We start from the raw sequence: 24,767 nt of genomic DNA, 5'->3' as shown, positions 1-24,767 counted from the left end.
TGGACAGAGAAGAAACACAGAAGAAAAAGCAATATTGCGGTTCAAGAAGGCGCTCGCCCTTTCATCTTCCTGAGGGTCATCGCCTGAGCTCGACGAAAAGTTCGTAGTTGAGAGAGAGAGAGAGAGAGAGAGAGAGAGAGAGAGAGAGAGAGAGAGAGGAGAGAGAGATAAAAACAAGCAGAAACGGATCTCTGCTCGTGGATGTTTGGGGCGACGCGAAGACGGTAATGCAATCGATCAATGAGAATCGTGTGGTGGGCAAATTGGTCGTGTTCAGGGTACGAGGACGGTGATAAAGGAACAGTTTTATTGGTCGTTAGGGATAACTCTGGGAGAAGATAGATAGATAGATAGATAGATAGATAGAAAATTAGCTCTCCCCGTTTAGTTCAAGAACGTTGGTGCAATAAAGAGAGAGAGAGAGTCATTGGTCTTTGGCGGTCAGAACTATCTCTCCTAGTTGAGTTTATGTCGACGCCGGTGCTATAAAAATAATATCTAGAGAGAGAGAGAGAGAGAGAGAGAGAGAGAGAGAGAGAGGAGAGAGAGAGAGAGGTAATTAGCAAAGTATATATTGATACTAATTAAGAAAACAAGAAAGACACAATATAAATTAGTATTCAGGAACCCACTTCATATTTGGCAAGAACAATGAAAATTATAAAATAAAAAAAATATATGAATTTTACTAAAATTCCAGTTCCCTTCATATTTTCGAATTATGGCAGAAGAAATGGATCAGCCAGTTATTATTATTATTATTATTATTATTATTATTATTATTATTATTATTATTATTATTATTATTATTATTATTATTATTATTATTATTATTAAGAATTACAGTCGAAGTCCTTCACAAGTAATGGCGGAGATCGTGTCTAGCTAATTCCACGGAGAGATTTAATATTTACAATGTTTTGAAGCATTTCCCATCATTTGCAGAACATTGCAACTTCAACTGCATGTTAAAATCAAACTTCACATCACTTCGCCGCTGTTTTCGGATTCATGCAGACGTAAATAATTGCAAGAGAACTTTTAATTCCCAGGCACGAAGTTCCTTTGGAGCCGTTCGCTGCGTGAAGAATTATTATCATCATCATCATTATTATTATTCCCTCGGCTTTACCCAGTATATTCATGATGAGCCCCGCTGATTAAGCTCCGTTTTCCAAGAGAGAGAGAGAGAGAGAGAGAGAGAGAGAGAGAGAGAGAGAGAGAGAGAGAGAGAGAGCCGGTCCTAATGACACCTCTGTTGTTTGAGCACTGTGCAAAATCCAGAACGGAAGAACCACAACAAAACGTTCCCACTTTTTTTTTATTATTTTTTTGCAGTTTATGCGCGAGGTTTAGGAACTAAATTCCGTTCGAGAAATGGAGAGTATATCTCTCTCTTTTGATGTTCTGCCATTAAGTTTTTTGAGAACCATTGCGTTAAACACGCGCTGAAAGTTGTAATGTTCGTATACGTCTAGGGGCGAGAGGCTTTTTGCTGAAAGATAGGTATATAAAGTTATATATACTTTGAAGGCTTCTCCTGAAGAAGTTTCACCCCAAAATGATTTTCCCTAAAGCGTTACGTAAACCAGGTTAATATCCTATAAGCCTAACTCTCCTACACATTTCTTACAAGATTCAGTCGCTAAAAAAAGACAAAAAATAAACAAAAAATATCGCGCAATGAAGCTTGTGGCTACGAAACCCACAGGCTTTAGTAGACGCAGTCTAATTATGCAGCGGATAATGACGTCCCTTTTCCCCTCACCATCATCATCATCTTCTTCTTACTCTTTTTCTTCTTCTCCCCTTCAGGAGAGACACAAGCAGCCATGCAGAGTGCGTCCGCTCCGCCCCTCGACAGCACCTTCACCTTAGGTCTAGCTTCTGCGTTCATGCTCCTGAACGGCCTATGATGAGGTCTTCTGCCTCCTCCTCCTCCTCCTCCTCCTCCTCCTCCTCCTCCTCCTCCTCCTCTTCCTTTTTCTTCTTCTTCTCCTCCTCCTCTGGTCGTTTGGGAACTTGGAGCTCGTGTTTGTGAGCGACAGGATGGAGCTGTCTGTGAGGTGTGCCTGTATGTGTATATAACGTTTGTGAGAGTATTTGTATACATGTATAAGGCTGTGTGTATGTTTTTGGGGAGCTATCAATTTGCACATAATACCTGTAAAGGAAAATATGTTTGTGAGGTTTGCCTGTATGTGTATATAATCTTGGGAGTGTCCTTGTGTTGGTGAGGTTTATGTTTATATAGTGTTTGTGAGAGTATGTAGACTACTGAGAGGCATCCACACGTGTATTTATAATCCTTGCCAATGCGACAGGTGTTGGTGAGATCTGTATGTGTATATAATGTTTGTGAAGGTGGAGGTGTTTTTAATGTTAATGAACGTCCGTGTTTGTAAATAACTGTTAGAGGTGAATGTTGGTGAAGCTTACATCTCTGTTTGTATATAACGGTTTTCAGGAGAGATACTGAGCCATATTTGTATGTTTGTACAACACTCCACACGGAAATAAACAGGTTCATAAACAGATCGAGGAAAATTCCAGTCGAAAACAGCAATCAAGTTGATGCCTAGACCGAGACCCACAAATATCTCCCAGGTATTCACCGAAACAGACTGCTGTCCAACGCATCCGCTCATTAAAACCATTAAACAGCAAACGGTTATTGTCGGGGCAGAGAATACATACATAAAATAATGCTCCATTTCAGCGTCTAGACAATGAGAGCTAATGAGTGGCGAGAGAACAATGGGCCAGAAGGGATGCTGAAAAGATGCTCAATTAGGGGCAAGGCTGATGAAGGCATTCTTTTCCCAGTCAGTCAGACTGTTTGCTAGCTTGCTCGTTCCTCTGTAGATCTGCCTGTTGTCAGACTGCTTGCCTGTGTCTGTTTTTGTCTGTCAGGAAGACAGTGACACAGCTGAGCTGGCCAATGACAGAACGATGACCAGTTATCAAAACAGAGACAGAATTTGTAAACAAAACAATTTCATGACAAAGCAAGACGCTGAATCAAGGAAGGACAAGAGGAAAACTGGGTTGTTTACAAGACGCTGAATCAAGGAAAACTGGACAAGAAATCAAGACAATTAGGTTGTTTGCAAAACGCTGAATCAAGGAAGGACAAACTGAAAACAATTGGGTTGTTTACAAGACGCTGAATCAAGGAAGGACAAGAAAACAATTGGGTTGTTTACAAGACACTGTAGAAGAAAACTGGGTTGTTTACAAGACGCTGAATCAAGGAAGGACCAGAAGACAATTGGGGTGTTTACAAGACGCTGAATCAAGGAAGGACAAGAAGAAGTATTGTATTTCATCATCAGATATGAATAGTAATCAAGGAAGGAACTGAACTGACAAGCTTAATACTTCATATCTAAAAGAATAGTAAAGAGGGAACTGAACTGACAAGCTAATACTTCCTACTAAAAGACACGGACTCATTGAATTGATAAACTAATGTTGTTATACAAGACACAATTATAATCTTCCGGTGACAGATAAAACTTAAAGATTCACTAATTGGAAATTTGCGTACTACTTTACAAGTAAATTGCAGCATACAGCAATTCAATGCTGAGACTTGACAAGGCCAACTAATAATGAGGTACCTGCTTTTGAATCTAAATATAGAAAGCTGTGTAATGCCATTCGTCCAAAGGGGTTGTAATTGGAGATTTTTTTTTGCTATGTTCGTATCTATAAACTAATTAATTATTAATCTATTTCAGTTTGTTCATGATGAGGGACTTTACCTGTTCGGGAAAACTGAATTCAACACACGGATCTACCTTTGAGGTTTGGAGGCTTAAAACCTTCCATTACCTTCAGAAAAGTTCAGATAGTTTTGGTGCTGTGGCTGTTGCTATATATTGCAATGCAAGAAAACTGCTATTACTAATCATTTGCGGAAAACACAAAGTTGTACTTCATGAAGAGTTTTTACATTTTTTTTTGTAAGGTTTCGAAGAGTTCCTTATTAGTTTCCTGTAAAATAAAACTGTTGAGATGACTATTTGTCTGTTCGCCCGCAATTTTCTGTACGCCCTCAGATCATAAAAACTACTGAGGCTAGAGGGCTGCAAATTGGTATGTTGATCATCCACCTTCCAATCATCAAACATACCAAATTGCAGCCCTCTAGCCTCAGTAGTTTTTATTTTATTTAAGGCTAAAGTTAGCCTTAATCGTGCGTCTGGCAACGCTATAGGACAGGCCACCACCGGACCGTGGCTGAAAGCTTAATGGGCCACGGCTCATACAGCATTATACACTGTACAGAAAACTCGATTGTGCCGAAGAAACTTCGACGCATTTTTCACTTTTTTGGGGGGTACCTCATTTCAATCTTGATGAGAAATTTAATTAGGTAGTAACCACTGACTATCAATGACTATACTGAAAAGTAGAGCCTAAGTTCGATCATAAAAGACAAGGCTGCGGGGACATAAGAAACGAAATTTTCTTAAGACAATACACAGCCACTGATCTAAGACCAGTTAACGAGAGGAAAATCCACTAAGAAGTGACAATTAACTGAAATCCATTGTGTCTGAAAAGGACCATAAACAGGAAACCTCATTCAAAGGCGAAATGACTCAAAAGATTCGCAGAAATGGAGATTAAAAAGTACTTTCATCGTCCGCTCTGTCGAAATTCCTAAGTCTTGCTCTTCCTGACGGGGGCCAGACCCCATTAAATTGACTACTTGTCTGGGAAGACATCCCTGAGAAGATATCCCACGCCACTGGGATGTCTTCCCAAATGAGATGATGAGGTCTATCTGCGCGCGTTTGAGACTCCACCTTAAGATGCAATCTATCACACCGAGAAGGTCGTCTGAATTTCCAATGAACTTCAGCGCCAAAGACGCCACTGATTTTATATTGCTTTGACGTGGAATGAAATTTGGAGGGTATTAAGTGTTTCTTTTTCAGTTTTACTCCTGGTTCTTTTTGTAAAGAAGCAGAAGGAACAACTAAGGAAGGCAACAAGACTGCTAATGAGGTCTCCTTGGAGCTGTGAGCGAAGGAAAAGCCGATTGGAGGAATAAATCAGCTCTGATATCTTCCCTTGTCTCAGCGGTAAAGAGAAGAATGTGACACCGATTGTTCTTTAGTTTTTCTCTGAGAAAGTTACGTTTGAGGAAAAGGCTTATGAAGTATTTTTTTATATAGTGGATGAGAGTAAACACAAAGCGTCAGCATACTACATCACAGAGGGCGTATGTATATACGTAATAAAACCACAGGAAATAAATATAAATATAAATATATATATATATATATATATATATATATATATATATATATATATATATATATATATATACAGGAAAAACAGTACATGTCTGGTCTCTGCGTAAATGCCTCGCCTACGAAAAAGGACGAATCTCATATAATATAAGAAACTCGTAACCCTGACAAGGTCTGTGATTCCTTCCTCACGATTTTATTTATTTCCCCCAAAGGCTGACCGTCCATCGTGGCCTCCATAAGGCGAGAGAGCCTCCGGGAAGAGGGCCTGAGATAATCCAGACACTTATGATGACTGATGATCTCGTAAGGCGGAATTGATGTCGTTCCATTTTGGGTGTTCGAGGTCCTGGGTCATGTTGTGTGGTCTCAGTCACGCTACTTATGTTCTTCTTACTTTTTTTATTATTATTTTTCTCTGATGTTTTATATGTTCGTTGAGATGAGGGTTTAGGTCCTTTTTTAGTTTTCTTTAAAGAAAACTATTGTGCCGGCTTTGTCTGTCCGTCCGCACTTTTTTCCTGTTCGTACTTTTTCTGTCCGCCCTCAGATCTGGAAAACTATAGAGGCTAGAGGGCTGCAAATTGGTATGCTGATCATCCGCCCTCCAATCATCTAACATACCAAATTGCAGCCCTCTAGCCTCAATAGTTTTTATTTTTTTTAAGGTTAAAGTTCGCTATAATCCTGCGTCTGGCAACGATATAGACCAGGCCACCACCGGGCCGTGATTAAAGTTTCATGGGCCGCGGCTCAAACAGCATTATACCGAGACCACCGAAAGATAGATCTATTTTCGGTGGCCTTGATTATACATTACAGAAAACTTGACTACTCCGAAGAAACGTTGGCACATTTTTTCACTTGTTTTTCTTTTATTTCCGAGGTTTCTCGTAAATACAAAATCATTTACGGGAATAACAAGTTTGATCAAATTTTATTTATTTAGTTATTTTATTTATTTATTTATTTGTTTTTCGTATTTTGGGTTCAAATCGAAAGTTGAAAAATTTCGAGCAGTTTTTATGATATGATTTTTCTAAAGCTTCATTGTTTTGTCAAGTACAATCAGTACAATAACCGCTTTATTATTTTCTAGCCTGTAAAAAAAAACCATCAAAAAAGAATTGTATTTGTTCATCATTCACCCCAATATGGAAGCTATTCAGAGACATGATGTACTCTTTTGTTCTGATATCAATGGTGGCAGATGATTTCAAATTAAATATTGAGGTCCTTTTCTACAAAGTAGTCTTCCGAACACAGACATAAATTAAGAAATTTTATATATATATATATATATATATATATATATATATATATATATATATATATATATATATATATATATATATATATATATAAATATATATATATATATATATATATATAATATATATATATATATATATATATATATATATATATATATATATATATATATATATATATATATATATATATATATATATATATATATATATATATATATATATATATAGAGAGAGAGAGAGAGAGAGAGAGAGAGAGAGAGAGAGAGAGAGAGAGAGAGACTTTTCCAACTCGAAACTGCACTTTTAGATAATTCCCAATGTTTGTGAGCCTGTTATAACCGGAATTATTTGTTTATCAGAAACGATAATTGAAAGATAATTGAAAGAATAAATAATGAGAGAGAGAGAGAGAGAGAGAGAGAGAGAGCTCCCATGATACGACATGAGCATCATTAGAGTTCATGAATGTTTGTTTTGTAAACAGCCGCTTTCGTTAATTAGCTGTAAACATCCAAAATGCCACGGGGGCCAAATATGCCAAATAATCTCTTGTTATTGTCATTTTTGTCATTTATTGTTTGGGAAAATTTATATATTTATATATATATATATATATATATATATATATATATATATATATATATATATATATATATATATATAATATATATATATATATATATATATATATATATATATATATATATATATATATATATATATATACATATATATATATATGATAGAAATAATCAACACACAATCACGTGTGGAACAGAAATAAATTTGTGACTCACATCAGGATCAACCCGGTCTTTCAATTGAAAGACAAGACCGCTGCCAACCAAGCCAGGTACTGTAAAGCCTTAGGTGCAGTGGTACTTAAGTTCCAACTTCTTTTATGACTTGTGTGGCTTGGTTGGCAGCGGTCTAGTGTTTCAATTGAAAGACCTGGGTTCGATCCTGGTGTGAGTCACATAATATATATATATATATATATATATATATATATATATATATATATATATATATATATATATATATATATATATATACATATATACATATATATATATATATACTTTGAATACTTAAATATCGTTAAGAAATGAAACATTTAAAATAAATGAATTATACCTATCATATTACAAGCTTTTTCCTCTCACCCTTCGGAAGGAACCTTAAAATTTTAAAACATTTCTAACTGCACAGGTTAGGAACTTTGGTAGAGCAGTTTTCAGCTAATGAGTGTGGAAGGTTTAGTGATACGCATTTCTAATAAGTTAAAGTTTGCTTCCACAATAAAATGGATAATGAAATACATGAGAATACCCGAATGCAAATTCCTGAGATATATGCTAGTATTGCCCCAGACCCCGTTTTTTTTGCCATGCCCTTAGGTTAAGCTAGGTTAGGTTAAGTTAGGTAAACTTTAGATTGGTATCATCGTCGTAATTTGGGTGTGGGAAACATAATGAGATTATTTTCAAGAAAATTCAATGGTTAATTTTTAAGATATTGTGTCCCGCTTTTTTCAGGGAAAAGTCCCATCACTCGGTTACGTCTCGGGGAAATTGCCACCCGGATTTGGTAGAACAAAGATTAATGAAAACTTATAATTTAAAACGGTTTAACAATTTCTGAAAATATCGGAATATCTGGAGACAAGATTTGAACGTAGTGAGTTCCTGAGAGAGAGAGAGAGAGAGAGAGAGAGAGAGAGAGAGAGAGAGAGACTGTTAAGTCCTCCATGGAATGGGAAATGAACTGCCTCACTAGAATATTAAAAACTACATTAATTTTAGAGCGTAATTTCATCAGATATTCAAGGAACCTGAAACTACTGCTCTTTGTAAAACAAAGTAAATAAGCATCCTATTTGCTTTACAGAACGTAAGCGCACTCCAGTGTCTTCCTATTAACATGAATTTGCATACTTAATTAATGAACTGTAAGTGCACATATCTCTGAAATAATATTCTTGGGTCTTTTAGTATCTGCGTATGCAAATATGCACGCTTGTATAAATTCCACATTCGCTCGAAGCAGATTCTGAGCAAAATACAGTTACACCGAATTCATCCGCGCTGCCTGAGAAGTAGCCCCAGGGAGATGTATCACGTGATGCAATATGAATTTCGTCTCCCTTTTACTCGCTCTGTATTTGTGCTTGTGCCTGGGTCGTGTGCTTGATTTTATTTATTTAATTCGTATTTAGTTATTTACTTTATGTTTTGTTTATTTGGTTTTTATTTTCTGCTTTTGATATACGAGATGTGGGAAGGCTTGAATTTTGTTCTGACTGATTTTTTTTTCAAAGTCAATCGTTAAGCGTAAATTTTGTTAGCTATTTGAGAGAGAGAGAGAGAGAGAGAGAGAGAGAGAGAGAGAGAGAGAGAGAGAGAGAGAGAGAGATGTTTAAAGTAAAGAGGCCATTCGCTAAATGCATATCGGAACAGTAATAAAGTATGCTATGGCTACTAATAGAGAGAGAGAGAGAGAGAGAGAGAGAGAGAGAGAGAGAGAGAGAGAGAGAGAGAGAGAGAGATTTAAACCCATCTATCCAATCGCAAAACAATGACAGGCAGAAAATAACCAAAAATAATAACGGAACATATCCGTACAACAAATCTTCCCTGAAAGCTAAATTCATGTTAGCCGCGTTCATTATGTCCGGAAAGAAACAGAATTTTTCCGCCCCATTTAGCATAAAATCTCCCAATAGCCGATGCAAATTGGCTGTCAGACACACGCTCCTTTTATTGACTTTCCGAATTCGGAACTACAGGAGGAGGAAGAAGAAAAAATAAAAAATAAATATTCAGAATTTGGATGGCAATCATAGTGAACTCTACCAAACCCAAGGTTTTGTTTACATTAAACGGATTTTCACGTTTTAGCTAAAGTTGCTTTGATTCCTCCAAATAGATGGACGATTTGTTTATTAGTGTGTATAACTGTATGCATAATATAGAAGTAATTCATTCAATATACGTAAAATTTGTGTTTATGAATGATTCTGTCCTGTCAATATTCGTTCCCAATAAGGATAATATTCCAATATCCTCATATTTTATTTGTTTTCCTACATATAAATATATTTTTTTGATGTTTTATTCTCTTTAATTATATATTATTTTCACCTGTATTTTTGAGCAACTTGAATATGAACTATAAAAAGGAACTTTCCCTGCAAGTTTGGTTAATTCTGGCACACTAGTTCTGGAGAAAACAATTTTTAAATAAATAAATTTTGTTTTCACACTGTCTTAATTATATCCCCTGAAATGGCGCGTCGTCCATTTAACTCGGCAAACACGAATCTCCTTTACCAATAAAGAATAAACTATGAAAGAGAAATAGCAAAGAAAACGAATAATAACAAAAGAGAACAAATAAACAGCGGAATGAGACTAATGTAAGTCAGCTTAACAAAGAGCAAAAACAAAACAAAAGCATTTGCAGCATCTGTTGCAATTAACAAGTGCAAGCATTAAGCATTAACATGTAGAGCAAGCAAGTACACGACTTTAGCTTAAAGGATAAGCATAATAATGAGGAAATATTCACATTTCAAGCAGAGCCGCGCATTCATGTGTTAGAGATGACCCCAACATTCAACATTCTATGTAATTTCTAAATATGAATGTTTAAAGTCTTCACATTCTGCTCTCATAAACTGATGATTCTTTAGGTGAAACGGTCTTTGTGTTCACAAAAAAATGTATAAATTGACAAAAAAAATATTGCAGATATAAAAAATAATAAAATTCTCATTGATATTCAACAAAATAAAACAGAAGATAGATAGATAGATAGATAAATAGATAGACAGTTAGATAGATAGTTAGAGAGCTAGCTGTATGCACGACAGTCATAGTTAATTACATGTATACAAAGTCTCACGAACACACGAATACACACATGCTATAACATATATATCATTCAGACAAAAATAAAAAAAAAAGTTTATTAACATCTCTGGCAACTCTCTTCCAAGGCCCTGAAGAATATATAAAAAAATTATGGAATAAAAATAAAAAGTAAAAAAGAAGAACGTGTGAATTACAAAAAGAAAAAGAAAAGAGTAATGAATTCCAGCGAAGTCAAAGGAATACGAACTAATGAGAGAGAGAGAGAGAGAGAGAGAGAGAGAGAGAGAGAGAGAGAGAGAGAGAGAGAGAGAGAGAGGACGGGCTAAAGGGATATTTGCGTAGTCCAAATTTTGCAGGCTGTAAATAGAAGCATTACGTCAAACTAAGGCGCTGAGAGAGAGAGAGAGAGAGAGAGAGAGAGAGAGAGAGAGAGAGAGAGAGAGAGAGAGAGAGAGAGAGGGGGGAGGGCTAGAAGGTGATGGAATATTTGTGCAGTCCAAATTTTGCCTGCTTTGAATAGAAGCATTACGTAAAATGAGGTTAGAAAGAGAGAGAGAGAGAGAGAGAGAGAGAGAGAGAGAGAGAGAGAGAGAGAGAGAGAGAGAGAGAGCGTGAAAGGAGGCTATGAGGCCCGTGAAGGAATCGTGGAATCATACCAAGGGCAATAAATCTTCATGAGAAGAAGAAGAAGAAGAAGAAGAAGAAGAAGAAGAAGAAGAAGAAGAAGAAGAAGAAGAAGTTGTAGTAGTAGTTTACCAAAATATGCTCTGAGGTATTTGCCGAAAGACGAAGGATTCCAAGAGAAATAAATAAAAGTTGGGAAGCATAGCCTGCTAAAGAATGTTATGGAGATTGAAATAAAAATTGGGTTAATATTTATCAAATGAATATGATGAAGTATGATGAGTTGATGCAGCATCAATATTTTCTTTGGCTGAGAAAGGAAAAAAATATGAAAAATAATGAATTAAATAGCAGGTTAGTAAAGTAGAGATGTACATTGAATGGATAAACAATGAAATTTAATAAATATTTTTTGTGCATTAATGCCTGAAAGCTGCTTCACAGGATTGCAATGAAGAGCTATCCGTTAAAGAGAGAGAGAGAGAGAGAGAGAGAGAGAGAGAGAGAGAGAGTGGCTGAGACAGAGAGAGAGACAGAGAGGCATAATTTCTGTAATGGCTGAATGAATAAGAGTGGCTGAGAGAGAGAGAGAGAGAGAGAGAGAGCAATAACAATAGTTATAAGAATGAAATAAGAGAGAGAGAGATTATTTATAAAAAAGAGTAATGATGCAGCTTTAGAAAAAATAAATGTCATTACTTATAAAAAATGTAATGATGCAAAAAAAATAAATGTCATTACTGGAGCAAAAAATATTCTGATGTGTATGTAATTTTATGTTAAAGACGGAAAAAAAAGATGGAAATTTAATATATGTTATAGAAAACGAACGCTTGTACTCATAAACAACCTACTTATGCCCGTAAAATCATATACTGAACTAAACCATTCGATGTAATGGGAATTTTAAATAGTCACTTTCCCCTCCCCCTTCCCCCCCTCTCCCTCTACATTTGCCATGCAAAAAAGTAATAAAATAAAAAGTATTGCATTTTCCAAAACTGTGGCGACCAATTTAATTTTGCAATTTATTCCAATACAGACACAATTGGACGATACGGTTCCGAGTGTTTTTCGTCTATTTCCTTTGGGAAATCTGGAGCTTTTACTGAATTATTTTACTTCCCAGTTAATGAAGTAATTGTTTGGAGAGTATGAAATAAATTTTTCTCTCTCTCTCTCTCTCTCTCTCTCTCTCTCTCTCTCTCTCTCTCTCTCTCTCAGTAATGTTTGTTATATACTTCATGAAGAATGGGTTTTTCCCAGAATAATATGAAGGTTGCATTATCTCTCTCTCTCTCTCTCTCTCTCTCTCTCTCTCTCTCTCTCTCTCTCTCTCTCTCTCTTCTGCTAATTTTTCTATTAGTCTTTCCAAGTGGTATGAAGGAAGCATTATGATGTTAACAAAGAGAAACAAAAGCTTTGTAAAGAGTTGACGAAAGATAATAACTTTGTCTCGGAAAACTTCTAAAAATTTTTGCTATCTTCAGTGTGAAGCAGATTATGCTAATTAGTAGCTAATCCATTGTGTTCTCGGAAGTTTAAACAGATTAATTCAGTTCCAGGACAAAGATAAGCAAGGAGAAAGGGAGATAAGAGGAATTCATTATTGTTGTTGTTCTGATAATGCGAAAAATAGCAGGAATTCATTATTGTTGTTGTTCTGATAATGCTAAAAATCGCTGGAATTCATTATTGTTGTTCTGATAATGCGAAAAATAGCAGGAATTCATTATTGTTGTTGTTCTGATAATGCGAAAAATAGCAGGAATTCATTATTGTTGTTGTTCTGATAATGCTAAAAATAGCAGGAATTCATTATTGTTGTTGTTCTAACAATGCTAAAAATAGCAGGAATTCGTTATTGATGTTGTTCTAACAATGCTAAAAATAGCAGGAATTCGTTAATAATGATGTTGTTCTAACAATGCTAAAAATAGCAGGAATTCATTATTGCTGTTGTCCTAATAATGCTAAAAATAGCAGGAATTCATTATTGTTGTTCTAATAATGCTAAAAATAGCAGGAATTCATTATTGTTGTTGTTCTAACATTGCTAAAAATAGCAGGAACCATTATTGTTGTTGTTCTAACAATGCTAAAAATAGCAGAATTCACAATGAACGTCCATTGGCTTTTCGTATTTAAATGACCATTGAAAGTGAATGGAACAAAGATTTAAAACAAGGTATCGTAACTTCAAGTATTTTTCTTCTTTCTCTTGATTAGTTAAACCTTGGTCTCGATACCCATCTGAAGTTGAAGTATAAATCATATTTTGACTACGTTTCTTAGACATTTAAATTATATTCATTCTTATTAATTAAAAATGATAGTTTCAGCTTTCTATATCATTAATGCCTATGATTTCTATATCTCTTAATATATGTTGACCATTCTTGTAACTTTCCTATTAATTTTTGAACCAACAAATCATTATCTGTTTCGACTTTCTTTCACACACTTCCTGATATTGTGAAGATCGCGCAATGGCCGTTCTATTTCATTAACTGAAATATATATTTAACGAGTTTTTAACCGCTGGGATCATAACAAATTTCATATGCGAGGTTGTGAATGAATTGCCCGGGCATTAACTCTTCTAATTAACGCCACTTTGGGCAAAGCTTTGTTGAATGACGGCGATGCTGAAATTTGGTGGATATCAAAGGAACTTATTAGTTGTTTCTATGAAGCATTTTCTCTCTGGAATCAATATTTTTGATAAACGCTCGAAAAAGTAAGAATTTGATTAAGACCTAGATAGATAGATAGATAGATAGATTAATAAAAGAAATAGATAGACAGATATATAGACAGATTAATAAAAGATAGATAGATAGATGGATAAGAGAGACAGATATATAGCTAGATAGATAAATAGATAGATAAATATATATATAGATAAAAGAGATAAATAGATCGATAAATAAATCGACAGATGGAGAGATAAATGAAACAGATAGATAGATAGAAAGATAAAATAGATAGATAGATAGACAGATAGATAGATAGATAGCAACCTGAAGAGTTTTATCCTTAAAAATATATGTACATATACATAACTGTGATTCTGTTTCTCCATTTGAAGACTCATGCTCCTATGAGCATCTTTTAATAATAATAATAATAATAATAATAATAATAATAATAATAATAATAATAATAATAATAATAATAATAATAATAAACTGCAAGCTTAATAACACCAAACTAAGTCCAAAAATAATGGGGCAATGAAAAAAGTATCACCAATTCTAACTCCCAAACCAGAGGCAATTTTGGCTAAGTATCGCCATTCAAAATTTCGGTAAAAATAAAGAATAACTTTTTTACAGGGGGGGAGTTGGTAGGAAAGAAGAAGAGATGCTGCAGTTGCTGATGTCTCTTGGGAATCAGAAAGAAGGAAATGGCAGAAGAGGGAGAGAGAGAAGAGAAGGAGAAGAAGAAGAAGAGGAAGACTTGGAGAGAGGTCGTCACATTCCGCTGAGATACGCGATGTTGCTGTTTGGGAGAGATTCGGAAATGCGATCCGCTGCTAAGTAAGACGGATGGGGAACTGATGGCAAACGTGGGAGTGTGGTGGTCAGCGAGAGAGAGAGAGAGAATTAGAGAGAGATGAGAAATGGAGAAGAGAAAAATATTGAGAATTTCCTTTTTTTTTTTGAGAGAGTTTAAACAGATTGCAATTAGAGTTAAGATGTGTGTGAAATGGAGAATGTTTATATATATATATATATATATAAGGACCCAAAGATATATAATACTTGGGATTAGTATGGGATTAGTATGGAGAGAGAGAGAGAGAGAGAGAGAGAGAGAGAGAGAGAGAGAGAGAGAGAGAGCAAACATAAAATGAAATACTTGAGCTCCAATACCCGTTGCTAAGAAAGCATTAAGCATGATTTCTATCAGACAAATATAGACAGATTTAACTTTTAAGCAATATAATAAAAAGATTAATATTTCGAAATTGCGGAGAACTAATATTATTTTTTCGCGAAGTATTGTGGATAATATCTATTAGAGATGAATAAGGAAGCGATATAATTAATATAGTCTTGTTTATTATAACCCTGATATATTTACAAAAGCTGGAAGAATATTAAGAGAATTCTCGCGAAAATCTTCGCGAATATTTCTTACCCGCCAACTTGAGCCAGATTACCTTCTCCCCGAAACCTGTGGTTTATGTAGCCCTGTAATTTCGTCACTTAATTGAAAGACCCACTTCCGCTGATTAAGAGTCGTAAATTTAAGATTATCCTCTTTCCTCTTTCAGCTGATAAATAAGAGAAAATTTTCCTCATTTTCTCACGCCTACATCGCTTTTAAAGTTGATAAATGATTTTCTTTATCGGCGGCGAAGAAAGAAAATTGCTCTCTTTATTTTGTATCGCGTTTTCTTTTAGAGAAGATTGAAGATTTTGTTTGGTCATGAAGAAGAGGAACGCCTTTTATTAGTCTGTCTCTGGTTGTCTACTAAAGGGAATGAGAGAAACGTCCTGATAATTTCTAGTTTTCCTTTCAGCTAGATTACATCAACTCTGGTAAATGTATATTTTTGGTGATAGGGAAAATTAACCCCAAGAAAGTCTTGAGATAAGGGCGACAGTTACTCGTTTGCCTCTCGTCTCTTTTGGCCGTTGGAAACCGATTAAGAAGCAATTTACAGGGCATTTCGTGGAGGTCATAAATTGGGGTTATCACCTTTCTCCTCCTCAATTGGGGTATGTCATCCCCGTCGGCTTTGAGTCTTGCGTAAGGTTTTGGATAATTTCTCAGTCTGGTTTGAGGAAATCAGATCTTCTATTATTTATTTTTTTCTCAACTGTAACCATACCGTCAGGAATGATGCTTCCCTAAAATGCAAAACTGCAGTATCTGCAAAATTTTCGAAAGTGAGATATGCCACCACTTGGGCCCGAGAAACACTAATACACGAGTTACTGCAGTTTCAGAATGATTCTTCAGTGCTTTATTTAGGGGGTCCCATTTGCAGTATCTGCAAAATCAGTAGTAAGGCAAGGGAAAACTACCATTTTTTTTTCCCCATCAATCCCATGCTGTCCTAAAATGGAAAACTGTAGCATCTGCAAAATTTTCGAAATTGAGACATGCCACATATTGGGCTCGATAAGCACTAATACACAAGTTACTGCAGTTTCAGAATGATTCTTCAATGCTTTCCACGAGTATTTATGGGGTCCCATTTGCAGTATCTGCAAAATCAGTAGTAAGGCAAGGGAAAACTGCAGTATCTACCATTTTTCTCAGTTTTGTATCTTTGCAGATATATGCAGTCTTCCACTTTAGGGCAGAATGGTTATAAAAGAATAAATCTCGACCCTGGGGCCTTTAGGGCTATGGTTTAAAAGGCGGCCCCTCCCCGCTCTCCACCCACGTAGTACCTAGGGTAACAGGCAATGGCTGAAATCCTTAGGTCACAAAGACGTAAGGTTCTAATGCCAGTGAAATCTAACCAGGCAATAATGGGGTCTGAACTCGGCACTTCCATGCTGGTGGTTAGCCAAGTCATCTTAGCTGTATTTCAAAAATAAGGGCGTGGGGCTAGCAGCTTCATCCCAGAAGATTGGCCGAGACACTAAATGGTGATCCTCCTTTGGGTCTGTCTCTTTCAAAGCAAATGTGTAAATATATAACTATATATATATAATAAAAGGAGCCCATATATATACAGTATATATATATATATATATATATATATATATATATATATATATATATATATATATATATATATATATATATATATATATATATATAATAATATATAAATATATTTATATATCACATTTTACTCAGTATAAGTATGTAGGTCTGACCGGTTTCGATTTATTTCAAGCCATTGAGATATCATAAAACTATATATATATCTCATATATATATATATATATATATATATATATATATATATATATATATATATATATATATATATATATATATATATATATATATATATATATATATATATATATATATATATATATATATATATATATAGGTGTGACTGGTTTATCACATCACCATGATTCATATACAATCACGAAAGCTACAAACGTCCTTATCTAATTCACTCTGCCTCAAAGTAATATATTTTCATATATGTTACCGAAGGGGAATTTTAGTTGATAATAAGTCCACCGTCCGTATATCGACCAGCGACGGACGAGGAATCAGGATATATGACACACTAACCATTCGGCCACAAGATATATATATGAATATATCTCCCATCAACCCACCCGTCGAACTCAGGTGTTTTGCGTTTGGAGACGATATCCACCATACCTCTGCCATGTTGACCGTGTAGTGCGTTTGTCCGTCACGTGAAAGCAGAAAATCGAAAAGTTATCACATCACCGTGATTCATATAGATGGAATATATATTAATAATATACTGTTTCCTATTCTATAAATAAATATATATATATATATTATTCCTCCTATTCCTTATATATATATATATATATATCACTATATAAAGCGAGGTGTCCTGTGGGTGTGTGTTCCTCAATATCCCGTTGCCGTAAAATCCCACGCGAGTTTTTCCCGTCCCGAGTGAAAGCAGAAAATCAGAAAAAGTGTCTGGACTGTGTTTGAAAAGCAATTAAACGGGAGGGCAAATTCCCCATTACGAGACGATAGGAATTTCATCCACTTTTTCTTTCTATCCCTCCTCCTCCTCCTCTTCTCTCATTATTCCTGTCCTTCTTCTCCTCCTTTTCACTGGTCTATAATTTGTCCTTCAGCTGTTTTCTCTGTTACCTTTTTCTTCGCGTACTTTTTCTGTCAGACACATCGTCCTGTCCCTTGGAACAGAATCCTTTTCATGGGAGGATTCGATTCTGTTCAATGATAGAGTTTCCACTTTTTAGTTTTCTGCAAAGGAAAGCTATTGTGCCGGCTTTGTTTGTCCGTCCGCACTTTTTTCTGTCTGCACTTTTTCTGTCAGCATTTTTTTCTGTCCGCACTTTTTTCTGTCCGCACTTTTTCTGTCAGCACATTTTTCTGTCAGCACTTTTTTCTGTCCGCGCTTTTTCTGTCAGCACTTTTTTCTGTCCGCACTTTTCTGTCAGCACTTTTTTTCTGTCAGCACTTTTTTTCTGTCCGCGCTTTTTCTGTCAGCACATTTTTCTGTCCGCACTTTTCTGTCCGCACTTTTTCTGTCAGCACATTTTTCTGTCAGCACTTTTTTCTGTCCGCGCTTTTTCCTGTCAGCACATTTTTCTGTCAGCATTTTTTTTCTGTCAGCACTTTTACTGCCAACACTTTTTCTGTCAGCACTTTTTTCTGTCGGCACCTTTTCTGTCCGCCCTCAGATCTTAAAAACTACTGAGGCTAGAGGCCTGCAAATTGGTACGTAAATCATCCGCCCTCCAATCATCAAACATACCAAACTGCAGCCCTCTAGCCTCTGTAGTTTTTATTTTATTTAAGGTTAACGTTAGTCATAATCGTGCTTCTGGCAACGATATAGGATAGGCCACCACCGGGCCGTGGTTAAAGTTTCATGGGCAACGGCTCATACAGCATTATACCGAGACCATCGAAAGATAGATCTATTTTCGGTGGCCTTGATTATACGCTGTAGCGGCTGTATAGAAAACTCGATTGCGTCGAAGAAACTTCGATGCATTTTTACTTGTTTCCTTTCGAGTTAACAGGAATTTGTCGATGTTCTTTTGATAATATTTGGTGTTGTTTAACCTCGAAGTCCAAACTTGGTTTTTACGAAGCTCGGAATAATTGTCTGTTTGTTGAAATGGCCCAAATGAAAGTGAGATAAGCGGGATTTGGCAAAACGGAAAGTTGAGCAATGAAAAATGAAAGCAATTCTGCAAGACTGTGAAACTGCGAATTGCATTACTGCAAAAGACTACATAATTTTCTATAATTATTCTATATGCACTGTAATTCAATCTGTTTTTAGTTCTCGAGTCATCGACTTGAAAGTGGGAAATGCTTTATAATAGTATGAAAAATGAAAGCAATTTTGCAAGACTGTGCAACTGGGAATTGCATTATTGTAAAAGATTATATAATTATCTATAATTATTCTATATGCACTGCAATTCAATCTGTTTTTAGTTCTCGAGTCATCGACTTAAAAGTGGGAAATGCTTTATCACAGCAAGAATATATAATTCCTTATAATAATTTGTATGTGCAATATCTTAATAAATGAACATTATGTTATTAAAATTCCTGAACAAAAATGTTCTTCGTTCCATACCAACTCTAAATCAGAAAGCGATTTCTAATCAGCCCTTTTACTAATACAAAAAAATTCAATTAAGATTCTGTGAAGCATGAAATCCTAATATCCATTATAAAATATTTCTCATAGGGCACTAGCGGATCCAGGGGGGTGGCACCTGGGCACGTGCCCCCCTCCCCCTTGAAAAATAATGACAAAATAATAATATTGAAGATTTAGATAGTAATAACATAAATGAGAAATATAAAAATGGGAAAGAAATTAAACATCTATTATAGAAATATACATATATACATATATATATATATATATATATATATATATATATATATATATATATATATATATGGAAAATGTCATTTAAAGGGATTATCAAATTTCCACGAATTTTAATAAAAATTGTAAAAAAAAATATGAATCTAAATTGCTTCAGAATATGATGAGTTCATAAGTAGGAAGTAATCGATTTTTCATGACTGAACAACGCCTCCTGCGTGATTGCGTCCAAACATGTATGAATTTTAATACCTAAATATTATCGTCATGCACTTATATATACGCAGAGACAGGCACACACTCGTATCTTTATTTATATCTGTATTATATCTACTATCAATCTATCTGTCTATACACACATATATATGTATGTATATATATATATATATATATATATATATATATATATATATATATATATATATATATATATATATGTGTGTGTGTGTGTGTGTGTGTGTAATTTTAGATCAAACATTAACTATTGCAGACCAAAAAATAATTATGTTAAACCAAATGATAATTATTTTAAACCAAAAAAATTATAATTTTAAATAATAATCATTTTAAACAAAATAATAATTAAAGTAATTGTATACATAAGTATATGTATATATATATATATATATATATATATATATATATATATGTATGTGTGTGTGTGTGTGAGAGAGAGAGTGTGTGTGTGTGTGTGTGTGTGTGTGTGTGTGTGTGTGTGTGTGTGTGTGTCGCTGCCTGTGTGTTTGTTGGCACCCAATTCCTTTTGGAAATTTATCCGGACTTTGCTGACAAAGTCCAGGCGAAACCGGACGTAATCTCAGATTGTCCATGAATTTAGATGACGGAGAATGAAGACAGTCTCTCTCTCTCTCTCTCTCTCTCTCTCTCTCTCTCTCTCTCTCTCTCTCTCTCTCTCTCTCTCGCCTCCCGGCGGAAGAGATTTCGCCCTCAGATAACTGAACTCTTCCCTAAATAAAGGCCTCTGCTTTCTTTATAAATAGTGACAGTGGTTCCTTATTGTTTATTTCTTTTATGTGTTAGGTGTTGTGTGCTTTCACAATGGCCCAAATGCAGGTAATTTGTCATTTGTACATTTGGTTTAAAATAATTATTATTTGATTAAAATAATTTTTTTGGTCTAAAATGATTATTATTTGGTTTAAAATTATTATTATTTGTTTTAAAATTATTATTATTTGGTTTAAAATTATCATTATTTAGTTTAAGATGATTATTATTTAGTTTAAAAAAATGATTATTCGGTTGAAAATAATTATCATCTGGTATAAAATAATTATGATTTGGGTTAAATCATTGTTATTTGATTGAAAATAACTATTATTGGGTTTAAACTTATTATTTGGTTTAAAACTACTATTAATTGGGTAAAAATGAAATTTTTTTGGTTTAAAATAATTATCATTTGGTTTAACATAACTATTTTTTGGTTTGCAACAGTTCATACTTGGTTTAAAATATTTAAAATAATTATAATTGGGTTTAAAATAATTCCTAGGATTCATATTTAGTTTTGCTTCTTGTACCTAGAAAATGCGAAACGGGAGAAACCCATAAACAGATAACAATTCGCATGCTTTTTAGTTTACTGTAAAAGAAAACTATTGTGCTGGACTTGCCTGTCTGTCCGAACTTTTTCTGTCCGCCCTCAGGGCTTAAAAACTACTGAGGTTAAAGGGCTGCAAATTGGTATGTTGATCCTCCACCCTCCAATCATCAAACATACCAAATTGCAGCCCTCTAGCCTCAGTAGTTTTTTTTTTATTTAAGGTTAAAGTTAGCCATAATCGTGCATCTGGCGACGATATAGTCCAGGCCACCAACAGGCCGTAGTTATAGTTTCATGGACCGTGGCTCATACAGCATTATACCGAGACCACCGAAAGATAAATCTATTTTCGGTTGCCTTGGTTATACGCTGGAGCGGCTGTACAGAAAACTCGATTGCGCCGAAGAAACTTCGGCGCATTTTTTACTTGTTTATCATAGCAAAGCACCAGCGCACTATTAAGCATGGACCATCATAAAATCCTTTTAAAAGAACTTACGTATTTAATCTCGACTGAAAAAATGTAATTCTAAGATTCAATAAAGCACAGAAAACAACATCAATAACAACAAAAAAACATTATTAATAACGAAAATAATAAAGTAATTTATTTTCCAAGTGCACATAGATAAAATCCGCTCATTTCAGAAAATAAAAATAAATAGGTAAAAATAATCAAGTAATTTATTTCCCAACTGTACGTAGATAAAATCTACTCATTTCAGAGTTAACTGAGACATGCGTATGAGAGAGAGAGAGAGAGAGAGAGAGAGAGAGAGAGAGAGAGAGAGAGATCTGTCGTCAAATGGACTATTTCATGGGACTTTGAACCCTTTGCTCTCATGAGGGCTGAAACCTTTGAGCGATCATTAAGCGGAACATAATTCTTCGGCTTGGACTTATAAGCAAATGGCTTTCGTTCGGTTCACGAGTCATATTGACGTTGGTTTTAAATCTTGGCTATCTGTCTGTCTATCTGCCTATCTTTTTATTTTATCTATTTACTTATGTATTTAGTCATCTCTCTATCCCTCTCTCTCTCTCTCTATTTATCTAGTATATATATCTATCTATGTTATTATTATTATTATTATTATTATTATTATTATTATTATTGTTCAATGCCACCGCACTAAGACAAGGCCTCAGTCTTTATTATTATTATTATTATTATTATTATTATTATTATTATTATTATTATTATTATTATTATTATTATTATTATTATTATTATTATTATTAAATGCTTGTTGCTGAAATGCAGATTAAATCGTATCATTATTCATATAAAACTAGAAGTCTTTGAAAATAAAATTATTATTATTATTATTATTATTATTATTATTATTATTATTATTATTATTATTATTATTATTATTATTATTATTTGTGGGTGGCTGCTATGTAGATTAAACTGTATCCTCATTCGCAAAATCCTAAAATACATTAAAAATTCAATGAGGCAAATACAACACCAATAAGTTTCTCTTTTTAAAACCAGCCCGTTTTTAAGAAATAATCCCGCCCAACTGGACTTTCAAACAAGTGATTCACCTTTATTCGCCAGAGCTGCTTCTGACGACCGTTTCCGAAAATACCTTAAAAGATTCCTGAGCATTTCTGAGCCGCGGACCACCAATCGAATTTCCCCATTCTCTCTTTAGAAGAATTTCGTTCGTTGGATCTTCCTGCTTCTATGTTGTCCAAACATTTACGAGGTCCAAATGAGGACGGAGTGCTTGTTTATTTGAGAGAGAGAGAGAGAGAGAGAGAGAGAGAGAGAGAGAGAGAGAGAGAGAGAGAGAAATTACCTGTTCGTTTTAATGAATCAGTAAAATTTAAAAACTTACAGTAGGCCATCTAACAATAACAAAATTTATAAGGTAACACCAGAGAGAGAGAGAGAGAGAGAGAGAGAGAGAGAGAGAGAGAGAGAGAGAGAGATTAGTCATCTGTCCATCTGAATGAATTAGTAGAATTAAGCTTAAATTACAAACCTGGACAATCACAGGACATTTTTATTTTCCGGAAGGTTCACAAGCCCCAGGACCTGACACCTAATAAACCCACAACAATGACGTAATACAAAGATCCTTCCAAACTAAACAAACTAAAGATTCGACGTCCCCAAAAACCGAGTAAGTTAGTGGAGAGAATTATGGACCCCTGATTATGGGCAAAATGACTCCATAGGGTGGATTCCAAATCCCCGGGACTCTCCCTTGGAGGAAAGTTTAATGGCAAAGTTTGAACTCAGGCCTGAGTTCCTCCTCGTCACTGCCTCTAACTTGGGTCATTGGCTGAAATAAAGTTAATCATCATCTACGGTTTCGTCTTACTTGATGATGAAATATGTCCTTAGTTCCAGTCTTTCTTGAATGGCGGTTTCTACCGAGATTGTTATTTTGTTTTCCTTTTGATATTCTTCTTATCAATAACTTGAATGATTTAGTCAGACGTTGTAGTGACTTTGGGAGGTTAGGTTTTCTCCATGTTTCTCAAACTAGCTTATTAATTCTAGTCGCTTTTAAAGCAAATATAGAGGTTTTCCGCTGCATAAATCATTTGCCCCTAAAATCGCCTCTCCGTAAATAACACCTTTTCAAATTTTACTTTAAACAATTTTTTTTTATATATAACTATATAAAAGATAGAACATTGTTAAGAAGATTACTTTTTGTTGATTGATATTGATTGGTTGTTTTTTGGTACGCGATGAGCTGCATATTTTTTTTGTTTTAGGAAAATAAATTTACTCTCTCTCTCTCTCTCTCTCTCTCTCTCTCTCTCTCTCTCTCTCTCTCTCTCTCTCTCACACACATCTTCTTTTGACCTTTCACATTTTACTTGATGCCTTTTCTTTTCCCCTATTTATTCAATTCTCTTTTACCCTCTGAAACAATTAAAATGCCTTTTGTTCCTATCATTCTTCTTTTAAGAAAATACAGCCAAGGCTTACAGTCTATCTGTTAGTCTTCCTGTCTGTCAGTCTAGACTTCTCATTATTTACTGTCAGCTTTATTTCTGCCTCTCGTTTCTTGAAATCTCTTTCCCCCTCGGAAACCATTTGCAGGTCTTTGGGAACTGAGGTTTTTACAAATCTTTCATCAGGGCTTCATGCGTCCCAGGAGAGTGTTACGGCTTGGCTCGTTTCTTACAGGGCCTTTAAAAACTCGGCTCTCTCTCTCTCTCTCTCTCTCTCTCTCTCTCTCTCTCTCTCTCTCTCTCTCTCAATTAGTCAGTGAACAAGGTTTGCTATTTCTCTCTCTCTCTCTCAGTCTATCTGCGAACAAAGTTTCTCTCTCTCTCTCTCTCTCTCTCTCTCTCTCTCTCTCTCTCTCTCTCTCTCTCTCTCTCTCGGTTAGTCAGTGAAGAAGGTTTGTCCACTTTTCTCTCTCTCTCTCTCTCTCTCTCTCTCTCTCTCTCTCTCTCTTTGTCTGTGAACAAAGTCTCTCTCTCTCTCTCTCTCTCTCTCTCTCTCTCTCTCTCTCTCTCTCTCTCTCTCTCTCTGTCATTCAGTGAAATATTCTTTGACATGAAATCATTAAGAGTTTATGGACAATCCTTCTGAAACAGGATGAAATGAATTGGGTATCCTGGTAACAAGCAATATTTCTATTGTGATTATTAAACTTTATC

General features: G+C 34.9%; 1 protein-coding gene across 1 annotated transcript in view; it reads right to left on the bottom strand.

The window, feature by feature from the left end:
* Positions 1-1,893: 1,893 nt before the first annotated feature.
* The window catches only part of LOC136851083 (uncharacterized), a 69,075-nt gene continuing 46,201 nt past the window's right edge, over positions 1,894-24,767 (bottom strand). The window contains exon 3 of the mRNA XM_067125054.1: positions 1,894-2,072. Within this exon, the coding sequence (XP_066981155.1) occupies positions 1,894-2,072 (179 nt within the window). The remainder of the gene's footprint in view (positions 2,073-24,767) is intronic.

Source organism: Macrobrachium rosenbergii, chromosome 23, assembly GCF_040412425.1.
Source record: "Macrobrachium rosenbergii isolate ZJJX-2024 chromosome 23, ASM4041242v1, whole genome shotgun sequence".
In the NCBI taxonomy this organism is placed as follows: domain Eukaryota; kingdom Metazoa; phylum Arthropoda; class Malacostraca; order Decapoda; family Palaemonidae; genus Macrobrachium; species Macrobrachium rosenbergii.
Note: the sequence above shows the minus strand (reverse complement) of the source record. Positions and strands in the feature narration are given on the sequence as shown.